The 18,206-nt window shown below is 40.5% G+C and overlaps 1 protein-coding gene across 1 annotated transcript in view; it reads left to right on the forward strand.

Moving 5' to 3' along the window:
* Window positions 1–17,780, forward strand: part of SRD5A3 (steroid 5 alpha-reductase 3) — a 43,037-nt gene extending 25,257 nt beyond the window's left edge. Inside the window, exon 5 of the mRNA XM_056802627.1 lies at window positions 12,263–17,780. Within this exon, the coding sequence (XP_056658605.1) occupies window positions 12,263–12,585 (323 nt within the window). The 3' untranslated portion in view covers window positions 12,586–17,780. The remainder of the gene's footprint in view (window positions 1–12,262) is intronic.
* The last annotated feature ends 426 nt before the right edge of the window (window positions 17,781–18,206 follow it).

Genomic DNA, 18,206 nt, shown 5'->3' on the forward strand with positions numbered 1-18,206 from the left:
CCCCCACACACACACACACACAATTGAATGATAACTGGTAACATTTGGGAAACAAAACCCAACATAAAATTAAAGGAGTAGTGTTACACCACACCTCTGTTTTAGTGTTAGTTAAGACCTCAGAAATTATTGACTCAGTCATTGCCAGCAGTGGAAGACGTTTGATAGCACTCGTGACCTGCCCAGTCATTTTACCCTCGCCATGCATCTTGCATCTGATTTTATGTTGTTACAAGAACACACCCAGAAGCTTTCAGCATGACCCCAGACATAACACATGCTGTACATGCAGTACTTTACTGCTTTTCGTTCTTTTTTGTTATAAAACAGAATGTAATATAGTACACGATTTGTTATACATAATAAATTATAATAAAAATGCTTTTCTAAGAGGGACAAAATCTCACACTAGCTAGGTCCTAACACCTGTGGGCTCCTTCTTTCCCCTTCCCTCCCTCCCTCCTCTCCCCAAGAAGGGAAGTAACACCATACAGGCCATATATATATGATCATATAATAATACATATTTCTCTATTTGTCAACTTTATGAAACAAGCCACATATTACTTGCACTAGAGAAAAATTCATGGAGCTAGCAATAGTATTTCTTGTCAGAATCCATGCATTTGGACACACAAAAAGGCAAAACTCAGCGGACCAAATGGTGTTTCTGAGAGGCTCTCCTGACCAGCTCTTGGCTAGCCATTATGGAAACTACAAAAAAATAGATGACATGCTTGTCCCCCTCAAAGATGTTTCCCCATTTAGTTGGGAGAAGACACAAGAATAGAAAATATTCATGTCTTTCCAGTGTTTGGGTGAAATGTGTGAGTTATGTGCTCTTTCAACCCATCCATTAAATGGAGATTAGCTTGTAAAGTTCACTTTGGAGAAAGAAAGGTTTCTGCTTCCTGGAATCCCTGAGATGGGAACAGAATGAAGGGCAAAATAAAGGACTGGGGAATGGAGAAATACACCTGGGGGAAGCGTTCTCTGATAGGAAAAGCCTTCTCTGGAGTTTTCCATGTGTTGGTGGATTTGTTCTCCATCCCAGGCTTTTTTAAAAGGCTGAAGACTCAAGGGCTGGGAATAGGCATGACAGACTGTTTTTTATGCTGGTGGCCTGACGTAGAGTGTTAGGACTCTGCCTGTTTTTCCTAGATGGAAAATAAGATAAGTACAAGGTTTGTGTTGGCAGCATGCCAACAATAAGCAATTTTCTGGTGACAGGAATTCTAAGGAGTACATTCAGGTTACTAAGAAGCTATTGTAATAATCTATTGTCTTAGGCTAGGAAAAGAAAATGAAGGCTAACTACAGGAAACCTGAGAAACTGCAGCATTATGACCCCATCTCTATGCTTCCTTCAGCTATCTTTAGGAAAGGCAGTAACTAAAAACAGGTTAGAAGGGGCAGCAGGTAACACAGTAGAGAGAGTGCCAGGCTCCAGAGTTGGGAGGTCCTCCATTCACATCTAGGCTCAAATCTATTTCCCAAGTGTATGACCCTGGGCAAGTCACTTAACCCCAATGGCCTAGGCCTTGCTATTTGTCTATCTTAGGATTGGTACTAAAACCAAAGGTAAGGGTTTAAAAAAAACAAGGATAGCATTTGCTTTTCAAAGTGTAAAGTTCAGTTGTGTTTACTAAAGAGAATTGTTTTCATTTTAAATTTGGACACCAGTGCTTCTAGTCCTTAAGACTCCTTTCAATTAAAAACAAAATCTCTTTACTTTTGATCTTTGAATCTACTCTTCTATGGCCCCTGCCTTTAACCTTGATTTTTTAATGTGAATTCCATAAAATCCTTGGTGTCTTTCTCCCTCTTCGTCTGAAAACCTCTCTATTGTTCTTTTTTTTTTTTTTTGGAGTCAATACTGTGTATTGGCTCCAAGGCAGAAGAGTGGTAAGGGCTAGGCATTGGGGGTCAAGTGACTTGCCCAGGGTCACACAGCTGGGAAGTGTCTGAAGCTAAATTTGAACCTAGGACCTCCCATCTCTAGGCCTGACTCTCAATCCACTGAGCCACCCAGCTGCCCCCCTCTCTGTTGTTCTAAAAAAGTCTCCTTTTTGCCAAAAACTAACCTCTGTCTCATTCCTCCTGCCTCTTTCAGGACCTTGCTCCATGATCTTCTTTCCTACTGATTATCTTCTTTGCCTTCCAAAATAATAATTATTAATAGAGTTCTATTCAATCCACAATTATCCAGAATGAGTATATGCCCAGTGCTTGTCCAGATGGTAAGCACTTAATATATTTGTGTTGCCTTGCCAGATTTTCTCCCTATGGGGAGATAGCAAATCTAGCAAAAAGAGTAGATTTAAATTAGAAGATCTAGATTTGAGTCTTAGCTCAGCTCTTTGTTATTTGACAAGTCACTTAACTAATCTGAGCCTCAGATTCCTCATAGATAAATTAAAGGGATTATACCTGATGAGTTCTTAAAATACATAATCCCAAACTTGATACTAACTAAATAAAGGACTCCTTGAGGATGGTAAAAGAAATACGGATACAGCCTCCTTTCTCTCCCAAGGCTCTGGGACCAAAATTATGCATCTGCTGCCTTTTGTTTAGGCAACAAAATGCTCTGTAAACCATAAAATGGATAGGAAAAGGGACTGGACCTGTGATTTCTTTGATATATGAATATATATTAGAACTCTCCTATGAGGAAGCTCCCTATGCCATGTATCGATCTTTGCCTTCCCTGGCATCTTTTGTCTTAGAGTTAAGTGACTTGCCTAGTGACAGCCAGCCTATATTAGAGTTGGGACTTAAACTCAAGAGTTTTCTGATGGAGACCAGCTTTCTATGTGCTAGTCATGCTGCCCCTTGAACTTATCAAAACTAATTTTGAAAAATTTTGTAATTTGAAGAATTTTTTAGTTTTAGTTTCCTTGTTAAAAATAGATTGGGTGAAGCAGCTAGGTGGTTAAGTGGTTAGAGAATCAGAAGAAACAGAAGGTTCCAGGCTCAGATCTGGCCCCAGACACTTCTTAACTGTGTGACCCTGGGCAAGTCACTTAGCCCCCACTGCCTTGCCCTTACCACTCTTCTTCCTTGGAACTTATACTTAGAATTGGTTCCAAGACTGAAGGTAGCTTGGGCTTAAAGGTAAGAATCCCAAAGTTTACTGAATGGGTCATCTCTTCTACTGAATCAGTAAATAAACTCCCCTCTCTCTATAAGCTTCATATACTCCAATGGCAGAAGTCCAAAGTGTGCCCCTATTATTTGACCTTATATTTTCCCCTAAACTCTCTTCTTCCCAATTTCCTCATTGCTCTGGAGGGCACCAACATCTTCCCAGTGTTCTGAAATAGAAACCTAGGGATCATCTTCAACCTCTCACTCCATCCCCCACCATTTATTCAGTTTGTTGCCAAATACTGCCAAAGACTTCATAAAGTCTCCTGGAGTATCCCCATCTCTCCTGTGACATAGCTGCCACACTCATCACCTCATCCCTTCAAGCCTGCACTATTTTTTTGTCAGTCAATAAACATTTATTAAGCATCTACTATGTTCCAGGCTGACACTATGCTGGTGTCACATGTGTGGTGAATTTATGAGATTCAGATATTATAATTTAAGAAATTAAGGATTTTACAGATCTTTCTAGTTCAACTCCATCATTTTACACATGAGGGAGATTATGACTTCTCCCAAGGTCACCTAGGTAACAAGTGTCAGACAGGATTTGAACTTAGGTTTTCTGACTCCAGAAATAGTGTTTTCATTGCATCACTCTTCATTAATATGTCCAATTTGCAAATGGGAAAGAGCTGTTCATTGAAGATGTGACTTACTCAACATCATGTGGCTTGGAGCAGACTCTAGAATCCAGGGCTTTTGCATCTCAGTACAGTGTGTTTTCCATAGTCCAATATATTGAATATATTTCAAAACAATTCTGAGAACTAGACCAAATCTCAAAGGTCTTGAACAAGCCCCAATATGACCTTAGACAAAATCATTATGTTTCTGGGTTCCATTTTCCTCATCTATGAAATGATAAGGTTGGAATAGACTACTCTCTCAAGAGTTCCTGCTACCATTTTTAAAAATGTTTACATGTTGATAAAATTTTAAACAATCATTTTCTGCCATTTTGCTATCCACGTTGTCTCTTTCCCTCTCCTCCCCCATCCTGAGATGGCAGTAATATGATATAGATCATGGGTGTGCTATTATGCAATACATACTTCCACACTCAGCATTTTGTAAAAGAAGGCACATCTTCAAGCCTGCACTCTTGCATAGCCTCCTGACGGGGTCTGTCTCCCCCAAGTATTCCCTTACTACAATTCATCCTTCACTGAGCCATCTAAATGTTCTTTCACCAACACCCCAACCCCTACCAATAAACTCTATTGGCTCTATAGTACTTTAAGGAGGAAAAAAAAACCCAGAAAATCCTGTTTGACTTCTAAAGCTCTTCATAATCCAGCTGCCTTTTACACTTGCCATGTCCTAATTCGCCCCATTATATATTCTGTATAATCTAGTGACACTGGCCTCCTTGTCATCCCTGGTACAAGACATCCATCTTCCCACTCTGAACATTTTCATGGGTTATCCCTTCCTGTGTCTGGATTCTAAATTTAGTGGTTACATTGTGTAGAGAAGTCATCTTCCTCATTTCCTGTCTAAGGCTTTCTTCTCATGACTTGGTTTCTCAAGGCTATTAGAAATTTCACTTACCCTAGAATCTATCTATCTATCTATCTATCTATATATATATATATATATATATATATATAACCATAAAACCAGGGCTCATAGTCATTAATCTATAAGCAAAAAAAAAAAAAGTGATAGGAATGGCATCCAGTCTTCACTCTCCAACCTGGTATCATGCTCTTGGCAGTAAAAGGGGAAATTTGGGTTAGGGCATGACTTCCTTCCATAATTCTATCTTTAAAGATTTTAAGGCTACCTCTCCCTCCTTGTTGCTTCTTCCTGGCTCTCCTAGCTTCTTCAAGTCTCAACTAAACTTCTACCCTGTGCAGGAAGCCTTTCCCAATCTCTATTAAGGCTAGTACCTTCCCTCTGAGACTACCTCCAATTTATGCTTCATATAATTGTTTGTATGTAGTTGTTGGCACGTACTCTTCCCTATTAAAATGTACCTTCCTTGAGGGAAAGGTTTGTTTTTGCCTACCTTTGTATGCCTAGGATATAGTAGTAAGTACCTAATAAATGTTTGTTTACAGTTGACTAACATTTAAGAAGGACTTTACATATATTCTCTCATTTGATCTACAAATAGGCTCTTTTAAAAAGCCCTTGCCTTCTGCTTGGTATTGATTCTAAGACAGAAGAATGGTAAGGACTGGGCAGTTTGGGTTTAGTGATTTGCCCAGGATCATACAACTAGGAAATACCTGAGACCACCCAGGCCCTCCCAACTCCAGGCCTGGTGCTCTATCCACAGTATTACCTAGCTGCCCCTACAAATAGGTTTTTTTTTTAAATCTTCCCACTGACTTACTACCTCCTCAAACTAGATCCTTATTTCTCTTCTTCTCTTGCCTCTGCTTTATCAGGAATGGTTCTTTAACCCTTTATTGAGAGGTTTTCCTCAGCTTTACTCACCAACTCTCCATTGGCACTGCTTTATCAAAGGTTACTGATAACTTGTTCTGAAAACTAAAGGAAGTTATTCTTAGAATTTTGGCCTCTTTGACTCCTTTGGAGCTTTTAATACTACTGACCACTGTCTCTTTCTTCAAATTTCCTTCTTGGCTCCTGTGATTCTCTTGTACTATCCTGGTTCTTCTCTCAGCTCTCTGACTATCCCTGTCTTTTTCACTGCTTCCTTTTCTTGTTCCTGCTTCATAGATATGGGAGGACTTTGAGTTCAAATCTGACCTCAAATACTTCCTAGCTGTATGACCTTGGACAAGTCATTTAACTTCAATTGCCATGCCCTAGCCACCCTTCTATTTTAAAATTAATACTAAGACAGAAGTTAAGGTTTTAAAAAATTGATGACTTTTGTTTTTCCATAACATTTATTTTTTTAATTTACCCCTTTTCCCCACCCCTCTGAAGCAAACCTTCTCTTGTAGCAAAGATTAAAAGTGTGTGTGGGGGGGGGGGGGGAACCAGTTCAACAAAACTAATCAATAATTAGTCAATCAAAACTAATCAACTAATCAACTGCTTTGGACAGTATATGCAGTAATCTCTCCCCAGCTCTAAGGGAAGGAGGTGTATTTTCTTAATTCTCCTGGTTGGCCGTTATAATTACAGTTTTCATGTCATTTCATTATTTTTTCCATTTACATTGTTGCTTTCTTAGTTTTCCTTAATTTTATTCTTGGATCAGATAAATCTTCCCATGCTTCTCTGAATTTTCCATATTCAAAATTTCTTGCAATAATATTCATGTTTATATTTGTTTAGTCCTTCTCCAAGACAGTGGCCACCCAGTTGGTTTATGGACTACAGCTTACTCAGCACAAACCAGAATGCCTTACATACAACCATCAATCAATGGCTAATTGTTGATTTGAAAGGAGAATTGCTTTCCAGTTTCCAGAGAATTGGATTTGGTGTTAAAAGTCCTGAATTTGAATCTAGGCTCTATTATTTGCTACCTGTGTGACTTTGGGCCAGTTATTATACATTACTGAATCATAATTCTCTTTATTTTATAGATGAGGAGTTATAAAGATATTTTCCAGTTTAGAATCTAGATAAATCCTCCCCAGAAGCCCTATATCTATAAAGTTAGAAAGATGAATCTCATTTTCTCTATATAATATAGTTTTCTTTCAATTCTGTGGATTGGGTGAAGAACTATGCCTTGAGAGTATAAAGTCCTGGAATATAGTAATAAGAAGGAGGCTAAGCCTTGGGGAGAGAGAAGCACTTTGTTTTTAATTCCCATAAATGGGAAAAGCACTGTTCTAACAATCAGGAAACCTGAGCTCAAGTGCTGCATCAAGCCAAACTAATTATGTGATCGTAGGCAAATCACTTCCTTTCTTTTGGCCTCAGTTTCCTCATCAGCAACGAAGGGGTTTGGAGTAGATGTTTTCCAAAATGACTTCATGATCTAAAATTCCAAATTATGTAGTCAAATTGTTCAAGAGAAATCAACTTCCTCATTTCCTATGTAGGCTTCTTCTTGTAATTTCACTTGTCCAGGCTATTAGAGATTCACCCTGCCCTAGAATTTAGGGTAACCATATAATCGGGGTTTACAGTGACTAATCTATAAGCCTCTCATTCCCCTGACAGTAGCAACAAGGGGTTATTTCATGTTAGAGCATGGCTCCCTTCTGTGATGTCAATCTCAAAAGGTCAAAAGCCCAAAACTCCCTGTAAACTCCCAAAATGTTGCTTGCAAACTCATAGATTCAGAGGAAATATCAAAACCAATCTTAAACCCTATATTTCCATTTTTAACATAACTTCTTTCATGGGATTGAGTTTTACAAATGTACTACCTACTCTGTTCATTAGGTCTCTTTATTCTAGAAGTTGTTCTTATGGATTCTGAGGGGTGCCAGTCCTAGACCCTAAGGACTCAACGAATAATAATTCACATCTGGAAAGGGCTTTAAGATGTACAGAATGTTTTCCTCACAACAGCCCTGTGAAGTAATGGGAGTGGCAGTTCTCAATTTATTTTACAGATCAGGAAACAGGATCCAAGACATTAAGTGACTTCCTCATGCTGGTGAATGGTGCCAGGGTTAGTCATGGCCAGACAGGCCCCTGGCTCCCAAGGCCAGCACTTTTCCCACAGAAACACATTGACTCCCAGGTCACTCTAACCATATTCAGATAGACATCTGATCTCAGGGATGAGGGCATTCCTCCAAGTCATCAAGATCAAAAGTGGCGGTGCCTGTGCACCCTAACAACTCTCCATTGCTTCCTTCCATACGTCCACCAGTGTACCAAGGTCTGCCCTAGCCTCTTGGAACTGTGAAGATGGGAATGGAGTCCATGGGTGTCACTCTCAAATACAACTAGCCACATGCTTTTTCATCTGCATTTCTTTAATATCCTTTACAACAGCTTTTTCTTCATAATCCCTTGTTTATAAGGTATTACAGGGCAACTAGGTGGCTCACTGGATTTAAGGCCAGGCCTAAAGACAGAATGTCCTGGGTTCAAATCCACCCTCAGACACTTCCTAGGTGTCTGACCTAGGTGTGACCCTGAACAAGTCACTTAACCCCAATTACCTAGCCCTTACCACTTTTCTGCCCTGGAACCAAAACTTAGTACTAATTCTAAGACAAAAAAATAAGGATTTAAAAAAAATAATAATGTATTGCATCTTGCTCATCCCAGTCATGAACCAGCCACCTCATGACCCTGTTAGTGATCTCTGCCCCACATAATTATGCATTTTAACCATGTTTATGTTTTGAATTTTCTTCTAGTCTTATTACTGCTTTTTAATAGGTAATTCTCCTCTCAAAGACCCTGGAAGTTTTAATTGTCTTTTAATTGCCTTCTCTGATCTGTCTGTAGGATGGGGTAAGAATTACACGTGGTTAGGTGTAGAAGTGCATGCTGCTGGGGAGGCTGGAGCTGATGGATTATTTGAGTTCAGGAGTTCTGAGCTTCACTGGGGCTAACACTCGTTAAGTGTCCACTAATCGGATGAGATCCAAAAGAGAAGGACTACCAGGCTGCCTAGGAAGTGGCTAACCAACCCCACACAGAAGAAAGATGAAGTATGTTTGTGCCAGTGAATATTTAGATTGGCCTCATGCATTGCTTTCAGCTTTTAGTCTGGTTAAGATGAGGTGGCCTCTAGTCTCCAAAGAGAGAGACAAACAGACAGACAGAGAGAGACAGAGACATTGTGTGTAGTAGTATTCCAGACAGACGTACAAAGGTTGCATGGAAATGAACCAAGAGTATCATTTGGGTCTGCTATTAATACCAGAGTTCAAATCTGGTCTCAGACACTGAGTGGCCCTGGACAAGTCAATCAATCAAAAAAAAACTTTACTTAAGCACCTACTATATGTCAGGAGCAGCACTAAATGCTAGCAAGGCAAAAGACAGTTCTTGCCCTCAAGAAGTTTAGATTCTAATGAGGGCAACAATAAACCCATATATACAAAGGAAATTATGTGCAAGATAAATGGGAAATAATTAACAAATGGAAGGCACTGGAATTAAGAGGGATATGGAAAGGTTTCCAATAAAAGAAGGTATGTTAGGTTAAAAGAAGGTTAGTGGGGATAGATAGGAATATAGTGAGGGCCATAGGCAGGAGTCAGAGGAGGATGGGGATAGTCAGAAAAAATGTCCAGAGTCTATAAATGTAGTATCTTGTTCATAGAACAGCCAGAAGGCCATTGTTTCTTGATCAAAGAGGACCTGATGGGGTGCAAGGTATGATGAGAAAACTAAAGAATTAGGAAGAGCTGTTACAAAGGGCTTTAAATGCCAAACAGATAGGGAGCCACTATAGTTTATTGAGCAGGGGATGATATGGTTAGACTTATACTTTAGGGGAATCACTTTGATGACTTGAGGATGGACTGGAGAGGGGAGAGAGTTGAAGCAGGCAGACCTTCCTGCATGCCATTCCAATAATCTAGGGGTCAGATGATCAGGGCTACACTAGAGTGGTGGCAGTGGCAGAGAAAAAAGGGTTATGTACTTGAGACATGTTGACTTGACAAAGTGAAATCTTCAGGCCAGATTAACCTGTTTGCCTCAGTTTCCTCAATTATAAAATGGGGGTAATAACACCACTACTTCACAGGGCTGTTGTGAGGGTCAAATGAGATAATATTTGCAAATACAACACAATTTCTGGCACATGGTAGGTATTGTATAAATGTTTTTTCCCTTCCTTCTCAATATGCACATTAATAAACATTGCTTATTTACAAAGTGTTAGTTTATTGATAAGATCAGAAATCATTTTGGAATATGGTTTTATATTAAAAACTGGTTGGTAAAGGTAGATGAAGGGAGTGGCAAAACCTAAAGCAAAACACTTATGGTAACTAGCCTAAAAATGTCCCAAGTCTGCATCTGACATTCATGACTCAGTGTTTTCTCTCTTCTTGACTTACTTCTTATGAAACTCAAAATTTTATCTGAAATAAAAAAAAAATACCTGGCTACATAGCAAGGCAATATTTGCCTGACCTGTCTGTAGAAGGAAGTGATCTTTAATAAAAGATTATCATTAATAAATTACTTACATTCAGATAATGCTTTGACCATGCTCTGCCTACTCCTTTTAATATCTTCCACTGCCACATTCCCTGTTAAAATCTGCTTTTCTTAGTCATTGCTCCTAGTATTTTGGTCTGAATCAGGACCTGCAATCTCCTCCTTTGGTTCAGACTATAGAGAATGCAACTGTTTTTATGCACTAAGGAAAGGACCATGATGCCAAGACCCTAGTCTGGTTTATAGCAGAAATCTCTTCCATACTCCCTCACCTGTGATCTACAAAGTCACACAACTAGCAGAGATTAGAAAGGAGAAATAGAATCTGAATTAGCATAGTATCAGTCTTCCCACTTCCCACTGGACTCTTCTCACAAAGCCTTTGAATTAAAGTAACCTCTTTTCCATAAAAATCATAGAATCATAATCTAATTCAACTCTATGCCCAGGGAATGAATGCCTTTTACCACATCCAGGACAGGCAGTTGTCCTAATTTGGCTTGAACATCTTTAGTGATGGGGTTCCAAGAATACATCATAAGATGACCTATTCCATTTCCAGATAGCTCCAGTTGTTAGGAAGTTCTTCAGTAGGCTGAACTGAAATCTTTCCAGCAACTTTTACACTATCAATCCTAATTGTTCCCTTAGGAGTCAAGCAGAATAAATATGAGCCCACCTATTCATGGTGATCCGTACCATATATGGAGTCAGCGGTCACGTCCCTCTTAAATCTCTTCTCCAAGTTAAATATCTTTCAATCATTCCCCATATGATCTAGTTTCACCTCTATTTATCCCAGAAGCCTCCTGAATATGGTCTAGTTTGTCAGTCTTTCCTGAAATGTGGCCCCTAGAACTGAACACAACATTCCAGATGTGGTCTGAATGGTACAGAGGATGATGATGCTAGTCTAGAATGATGTTCTGGACATTGTACTTAAAGTAATTCAAATGTTCAAAACTTGTGCAAAAGCCAATTATCCCATATAAGGAGCAGCATCAGTATAATTCCAGAAGCCAGAAAAATGACCTTCTACAGACTTTTAAGAGGCAAACCAGATTATGAATTTCTGTTTTAACCTGTAGGCTCAGTTAGATATTAAGTGTTTCTCACTGTATTTCTAGTCTTTTTAAGAAGATGTCCTTGAATATTGTACACAATAATAGCAATATCGGGTGATGATCATCAGCAATGCAATGATCTGGGACAATCCTGAAAGACTTCTGACAGGGAATGCTATTCATCTCCAGAGAAAGAACAGCTGGAGATACCTTTTATGTCTGTGTATTTTTGGCTTTATTTTGGAGTTTTAGTTATATGTGAATTTGTTCTTACAGCAATGACCAATATGGAAGTGTGTTTTGCATGACAATAAAAATAAAATTTTTTAAAAAGAAAGAAAAAAGAAGACATCCTCAAAGTATAAAAAAAAGTAAAGAAAACATTTTAGCTCCAAAACTAAATAATATTGAATGACTTCTTGGTGCATTAGGCTCATTGTACAACACAATGATCTGCAAGGACTTGTTTCTTCCCCTCAGGGAAGGTGTTGGCTCAGTTAAAGCAGGGCCCCCCTTAGATGTTCTGCAGGATGCCTAGCTTGCTGAAATCATTTAATCAATGTTAATGATAATGCATTGGAACTTTAAAATAATGCATGGAGTTTCAATTGGCTGTTAGAGACCCCCCCCCCCCAAAGTTCCTCTGGGAGTCTCTAAGAACATGATGATTCATTGCTTGGGCCTTTGGAGGCTGACAGACTTCTTTAACAACTGCTTCTGGCCATGAGGGACCCAACACTGAAAGGACTTTGCATTTTAATACAACATGGCAAACCCTGAATGGTCCTCCAGTCATTCCCCTGCCCCTGATGGGCAGAAGAGTTGGGTGTTGCATCTATTAAAATAAATAACTTCTACCTAGCTCTGTTGGCTGGAATTTTGGGAAGGGGAAAGAAGTGAGCTCTTGGCTTTGATAAAGCCAAGCAAGGGAGTGATAGGGAAGAGGGCCACTCTTCTCCTCTCCCCTCTAGGTGAGCTTGTGCTTCACCCTTGCCAGTCTTTTCTGCTTTGGATTTCCTTTCCAGGGGAGGAGAACCCCTGCCAGTCTCAAGATGGATACTTCCAGGATGGCAGGCAACCTGGGCCCAACAAGAAGAGCCACCGTGGCCTCCAACCACTGGGAATGCCCCAACAATTGACTGCAGCAAATGACCATTGGGGTTCATTCAGAAGAGCTCAGGATTTGGGGAGGAACCATGGGGCAGAGCCTTCTCAGCAACACCCCGCCCCCCCCACTCCCCCACTGTTTTACATTTGGATTAAAGCTGCAGAGACATCTTTTCGACCAACTGTGCCAGTCCTTAAAAGTGAAGTTACTGAATTACGTTATATTAAAGTATTCTTGTGAGCTGGGATTTTCTAGGGTTGGCCTTTTTTGTGTTTGTGTAGGAATAAAAGACCTGGCCCTTCATCCATTCCTATTGTAGTCCCAGGACCTTTTTCACTTGCCCCTTTCTTTCCCCAGAGGTTGGGTTGCCCTCAGGCGAAGGCACAGAAAAGAGGAGAGTTTACTCTCCCTCAGACCAGCTGGACCCCTGGGGACAGATCCTATTCTAGGCCTTGTGGGCTCAGCAGGAGTGCCTCAAGGCACCTGTGATGGTATCAGGGTTCTCTTTTTTCATTTTTCCTAAAAGGCCACAGAACTGTCCCTCAGTCTCCCTGGATGTGACTTCTCAGCCACCTAAGGAGTTAAAAGTGCTTCCATGGAGTTAGGGCTGCTCTAGCCATCTGATGGGTCACAGGAGCCACCCTGTTGGTCAAATGTATTTCCATATGGAAAGAAGATCTATGACTACAAAGTGCCATCAGATCCTTGGTGCAATATATGCACGGTATTTGGGCTGTAAGCCTTCTCTTGTTAACTGCTCCATGACTTACAAGTACCCCAACTAAAACTGAGCTGACAGGTTGCAGCCCTGGAGGAGATGGCCTTGTGGCTCACATCCTGTTTGAGTTGAGGCAGGGCACTGCAAATACAAGGGCTGAGCCATCAGGGGACCAAACACTGCCTGGAACCCGGGCATAGGAGCCCCTCTGATCATGTATGGGACAGGGAACTCCAGCACCCTCTCCTTGTTGACCTTTTTGCAGAAGGTGGTCTGACCCAAGAATAAAACTAAACTTTCTAAAGTGCACATCTGAGTGTGGCATCCCCCTCTCTTCAGTTACCTGACATCTCTGGGACCAAGTGGCAGGATATTCCAGGACACCAAGGTTCTTCCCCAAGCCAAAATGCCAAGCATTCAAATTCTACTGCAGAGAGGGCAACTTTGATAGGCTGGCCATGCTGCTCAAATGCCCAACACACTTTGCCTTAAAGACTATTTTACTGAGAACACACACAAGGCATAGAGGTCAGAAGGAGAGCTGTAAGGAAATTCTTAACATCTCTCTGAAGAATTTAGTATTATTGGGAGACATGGGAGATGCTAGCACAGGACCATCCAGGATGGTGTGCAGACATTAAAGAAGAGTCTGTGCTCTATGAGCAAAGCAGAATTGTAGTAGCTCAAAAGAAACATGAGATGCACCAACTTAAAGATATCTCCATCCTAAATGTGCCCAACCTGTGGGAGAGCCTTCTGAGTTCAGTGGTCTGAGCAGACACACTGTACACTGACACCAACATAGGATTTTGGTCCTCTTTGAGTAAAAAGACAGCCACCACCAAGTATCAAATAGGAAATCCTCTGCTTGGCCTTCAGAGCCCTTCATAACCTGGCCCTCTTCTACCTTTCCAATCTTTTTATTCACCCTAGCATACTTTGCAAGCTAATAATACTGACCTTTTTTGCTATTCTTCACACAAGACAATTAATCCCCTGACTAGAGGCATTTTCCCTGGCTGTCCCCCATACCTGGAATTCTCTTCTTCCTCATCTCCATTACCTGAATTCCCTGGCTTTCTTAAAGTCCCATGGCCTTTCCCAACCCCACCTGAATGCCTTCCCTCAGTTGATTATCTCCAATTTATCTAGGGTAGGTATATGTACTTTTTGTAAATAGCTGTTTGCATGTTGTCTCCATTAGATTGAGAGATCCTTGACAGTAAGGACTACTTTTGGCCTTTCTTGGTATCCCCAGTGTCTGGCACAGAGTAGCTTCTTAATAACTGCTGGTTCACGGAATATCTGGATGAAAGGAAACTGGTTTGGAACATTCAGCAACAACAATGAACTTTCAGTTTTAGAGACCATGTTCTGAAAGCCAAAGGGGAGCAAGCCAAATGGAGCCTTTGTCCATGCAAGTGAAAGGATACTCTCCTAAGAGGATTGGGGACTGATTGACAGGGCACAGATAGGAACTCACCATATAATCTTTGACCCAGAGGTTCTGATTCCAGAGATACCCATTCCACTGAGATTGGAGTCATGAGATAAGAGTTGGAAATGAGGAAGAGATTTAAGAATTTCTACTAGTGACAAAAAAATCCCTAGAATTTTCTTATGACTGCTTCCATCAGGAGGGTGATTCTCTGCCCTAAAGGAGCAGGAGCTGGGCAGGTTTTCTCCATCAAGAAACTAGAGGGGTTTCAGGAGAAGTTAAAGCAGACATCTAATGAGTCAGCACAGCAATGGCTCCTAGTCTAATGGAGCCAAGGCTAAGATGCTCTTCACAGCTGAGTGCCAACGGTTGGGAAATTCTCAGAGGACTTTCATGTATAATCAGGTAAATAGATTAGCACCTCTGGATGGAGACTGCCTTCTATCTTTTTAGGTGGTTGAGTTGGGAATTATTCACACATGGCTCCATAAAGAAAAACTCACATCACAGCTAGTTCCCCACAGGGATCTGAATGAAACAGGTTGAAGTTCTTTTTTTTTTTTTAAACCCTTACCTTCCGTCTTGGAGTCAATACTATGTATTGGCTCCAAGGCAGAAGAGTGGTAAGGGCTAGGCAATGGGGGTCAAGTGACTTGCCCAGGGTCACACAGCTGGGAAGTGTCTGAGGCCAGATTTGAACCTAGGACCTCCCGTCTCTAGGCCTGGTTCTCAATCCACTGAGCTACCCAGCTGCCCCCCAGGTTGAAGTTCTTAAAGGAAATAGGGTTGAAAGATTGGATTTATGACCTCCCCTCAACCCATAAATTAAAAAAAAAGCATACACCCCATGACTAGCCTGTTTTCTGGAGAGAACCCCAATAAGCTTTAGGTTTTAGCTATAGATCTTCCTGTCACACAACTATGCAAATATCAGCTGACTGGTGAAATTTGAGATCAAGTCAGGAGGCCAAGGCTGTTGTGACTTTGTTTCTTTGTTTCTTTTTTTTTTTAACCCTTTCCTTCCCTCTTGGACTCAATACTGGGTATTGGTTCCATGGCAGAAGAGTGGTAAGGGCTAGGCAATGGGGGTTAAGTGACTTGCCCTGCGTCACATTTTTAAAAAAAATTTTAAACCTTTATCTTCCATCTCAGAATTAATACTATGTATTAGTTCCAAGGTAGAAGAACAGTAAGGGTTAGGCAATGGAGATTAAGTGACTTGCCCAGGATCAAACAGTTAGGAAGTGTCTGAGGTCATATTTGAACCTAGGACCTCCTGTCTCTGGGCCTGACTGTCAATCCACTAAACCACCCAGCTGCCCCAGGCAGTTGTGACTTTGGCAAATTCTGTTGTTAGTATGACTAGGGCAGTACTACCCTCTCCAAACCAATCTGGGTAGGTTGAGGGCAATGACACCCTTTCCAGTACAACATATTTGATGTTACCATGAGTGTTTTGGTAATGAAAAATAAAAAAGCTAAAATGTAACCAACAACTTATTTCTTAAAGTCATGAAATGACATTTATCTAGCATTTTATACAAAATGCTTTCATGTCCACACTTTTACCTTGAAAATTAGGTAAACTAGATATAGATCAGAAAATTGAGGTTCAAAAAGGGAAAGTGATTTGCTCAAGATGGAACAGCAAGTCTCAAAACTAGAACTGAATTACTGGTTTTCTGACTTAGAATTCAATTTTATTTCTAGCTTTGTGATGATTTCTGTTAGCCAGTAGGGAAAGTGAAGACCTAATTAGAATAACATAGGTTTTCAAATGGAATCAAAAGAAATTATAATTGAAATAGCAATGCTTTTACATTGTTCTTCCAAAGACAATCTCCAACTTCCTAGTAGGAGGAATCCCCCCCCCCCCATACTACATTAAGAATATATACAGCTGGGAAAATTGGAGGACAGTGTGGGAAAGATTAGGTTTAGATCAACACCTCACACCCTACACCAAGATAAATTCAAAATGGGTGATTGACTTGAACATAAAGAAGGAAACTATAAGAAAATTAGGTGAACACAGAATAGTATACATGTCAGACCTTTGGGAAGGGACAGGCTTTAAAACCAAGCAAGACTTAGAAAGAGTCACAAAATGCAAAATAAATAATCTGGAATACATCAAATTAAAAAGTTTTTGTACAAGCAAAACCAATGTAACTAAAATCAGAAGGGAAGCAACAAATTGGGAAACAATCTTCATAAAAACCTCTGACAAAGGTTTAATTACTCAAATTTACAAAGAGCTACATCAATTGTACAAAAAATCAAGCCATTCTCCAATTGATAAATGGGCAAGGGACATGAACAGGCAGTTCTCAGCCAAAGAAATCAAAACTATTAATAAGCACATGAAAAAGTGTTTGACATCTCTTATAATCAGAGAGATGCAAATTAAAACAACTCTGAGGTATCACCTCACACCTAGCAGATTGGCCAACCTGACAGTAAAGGAAAGTAATGAATGCTGGAGGGGGTGTGGCAAAGTAGGGACATTAATTCATTGCTGGTGGAGTTGTGAATTGATCCAATCATTCTGGAGGGCAATTTGGAACTATGCCCAAATGATAAGAGACTGTCTGCCCTTTGATCCAGCTATAGCACTGTTGGGTTTGTACCCCAAAGAGACAATAAGTAAAAAGACTTGTACGAGAATATTCATAGCTGCACTCTTTGTGGTGGCCAAAAATTGGAAAATGAGGGGATGCCCTTCAATTGGGGAATGGCTGAACAAACTGTGGTATATGTTGGTGATGGAATACTATTGTGCTAAAAGGAATAATAAAGTAGAGGAATTCCATGGAGACTGGAACAACCTCCAAGAAGTGATGCAGAGCGAAAGGAGCAGAACCAGTAGAACATTGTACACAGAGACTGATACATTGTGGTACAATCGAAGGTGATGGACTTCTCCATTAGTATCAATGCAGTGACCCTGAACAATCTGCAGGGATCTAAAAAACACTATCCACAAGCAGAGGATAAACTATGGGAATAAAAACACTGGAGGAAAAGCAACTGCTTGACTACAGGGGGGAAGGGGATACACTGAGGAGTGACTCCAATTGAACACTCTAATGCAAATACCAACAACATGGAAATGGGTTCGAACCAAGAACACAAGTGATACCCAGTGGAATCGTGCGCCGGCTATGGGAGAGGTGGTGGGAAGGGGGTGGGGGGGAGGAAAAGAAAATGATCTTTGTTCCCAATGAATAATGTTTGGAAATGACCAAATAAAATAATGTTTAAAGTGAAAAAAAAAAAGAATGTATACAAGGGGGCAGCTGGGTAGCTCAGTGGATTGAGAGCTAGCCCTAGAGATGGGAGGTCCTAGGTTCAAATCTGGCCTCAGATACTTCCCAGCTGTGTGACCCTGGGCAAGTCACTTGACCCCCATTGCCTAGCCCCTACCACTCTTCTGCCTTGGAGCCAATATACAGTATTGACTCCAAGACGGAAGGTAAGGGTTTAAAAAAAAAAAAAGGAATGTATACAGATTTTGTTTTTCACCATCATCCCCTCTTTCAGACAATATGCACACACAATGTATTACCAGAAATCACATAAAGAGAATTGCTGAAGAAAGCTTGATATGTTTTCCCAGAGAAGCAATGTTCTAAAAAGGGCAATGTGTACTGTAGAAAAAATGCTGTATTTGGAATGAGAGGATCTGAATTCCAATCTTATTCT

The sequence above is a fragment of the Monodelphis domestica genome, chromosome 6 (assembly GCF_027887165.1).
Source record: "Monodelphis domestica isolate mMonDom1 chromosome 6, mMonDom1.pri, whole genome shotgun sequence".
NCBI classification, from domain to species: Eukaryota; Metazoa; Chordata; class Mammalia; order Didelphimorphia; family Didelphidae; genus Monodelphis; species Monodelphis domestica.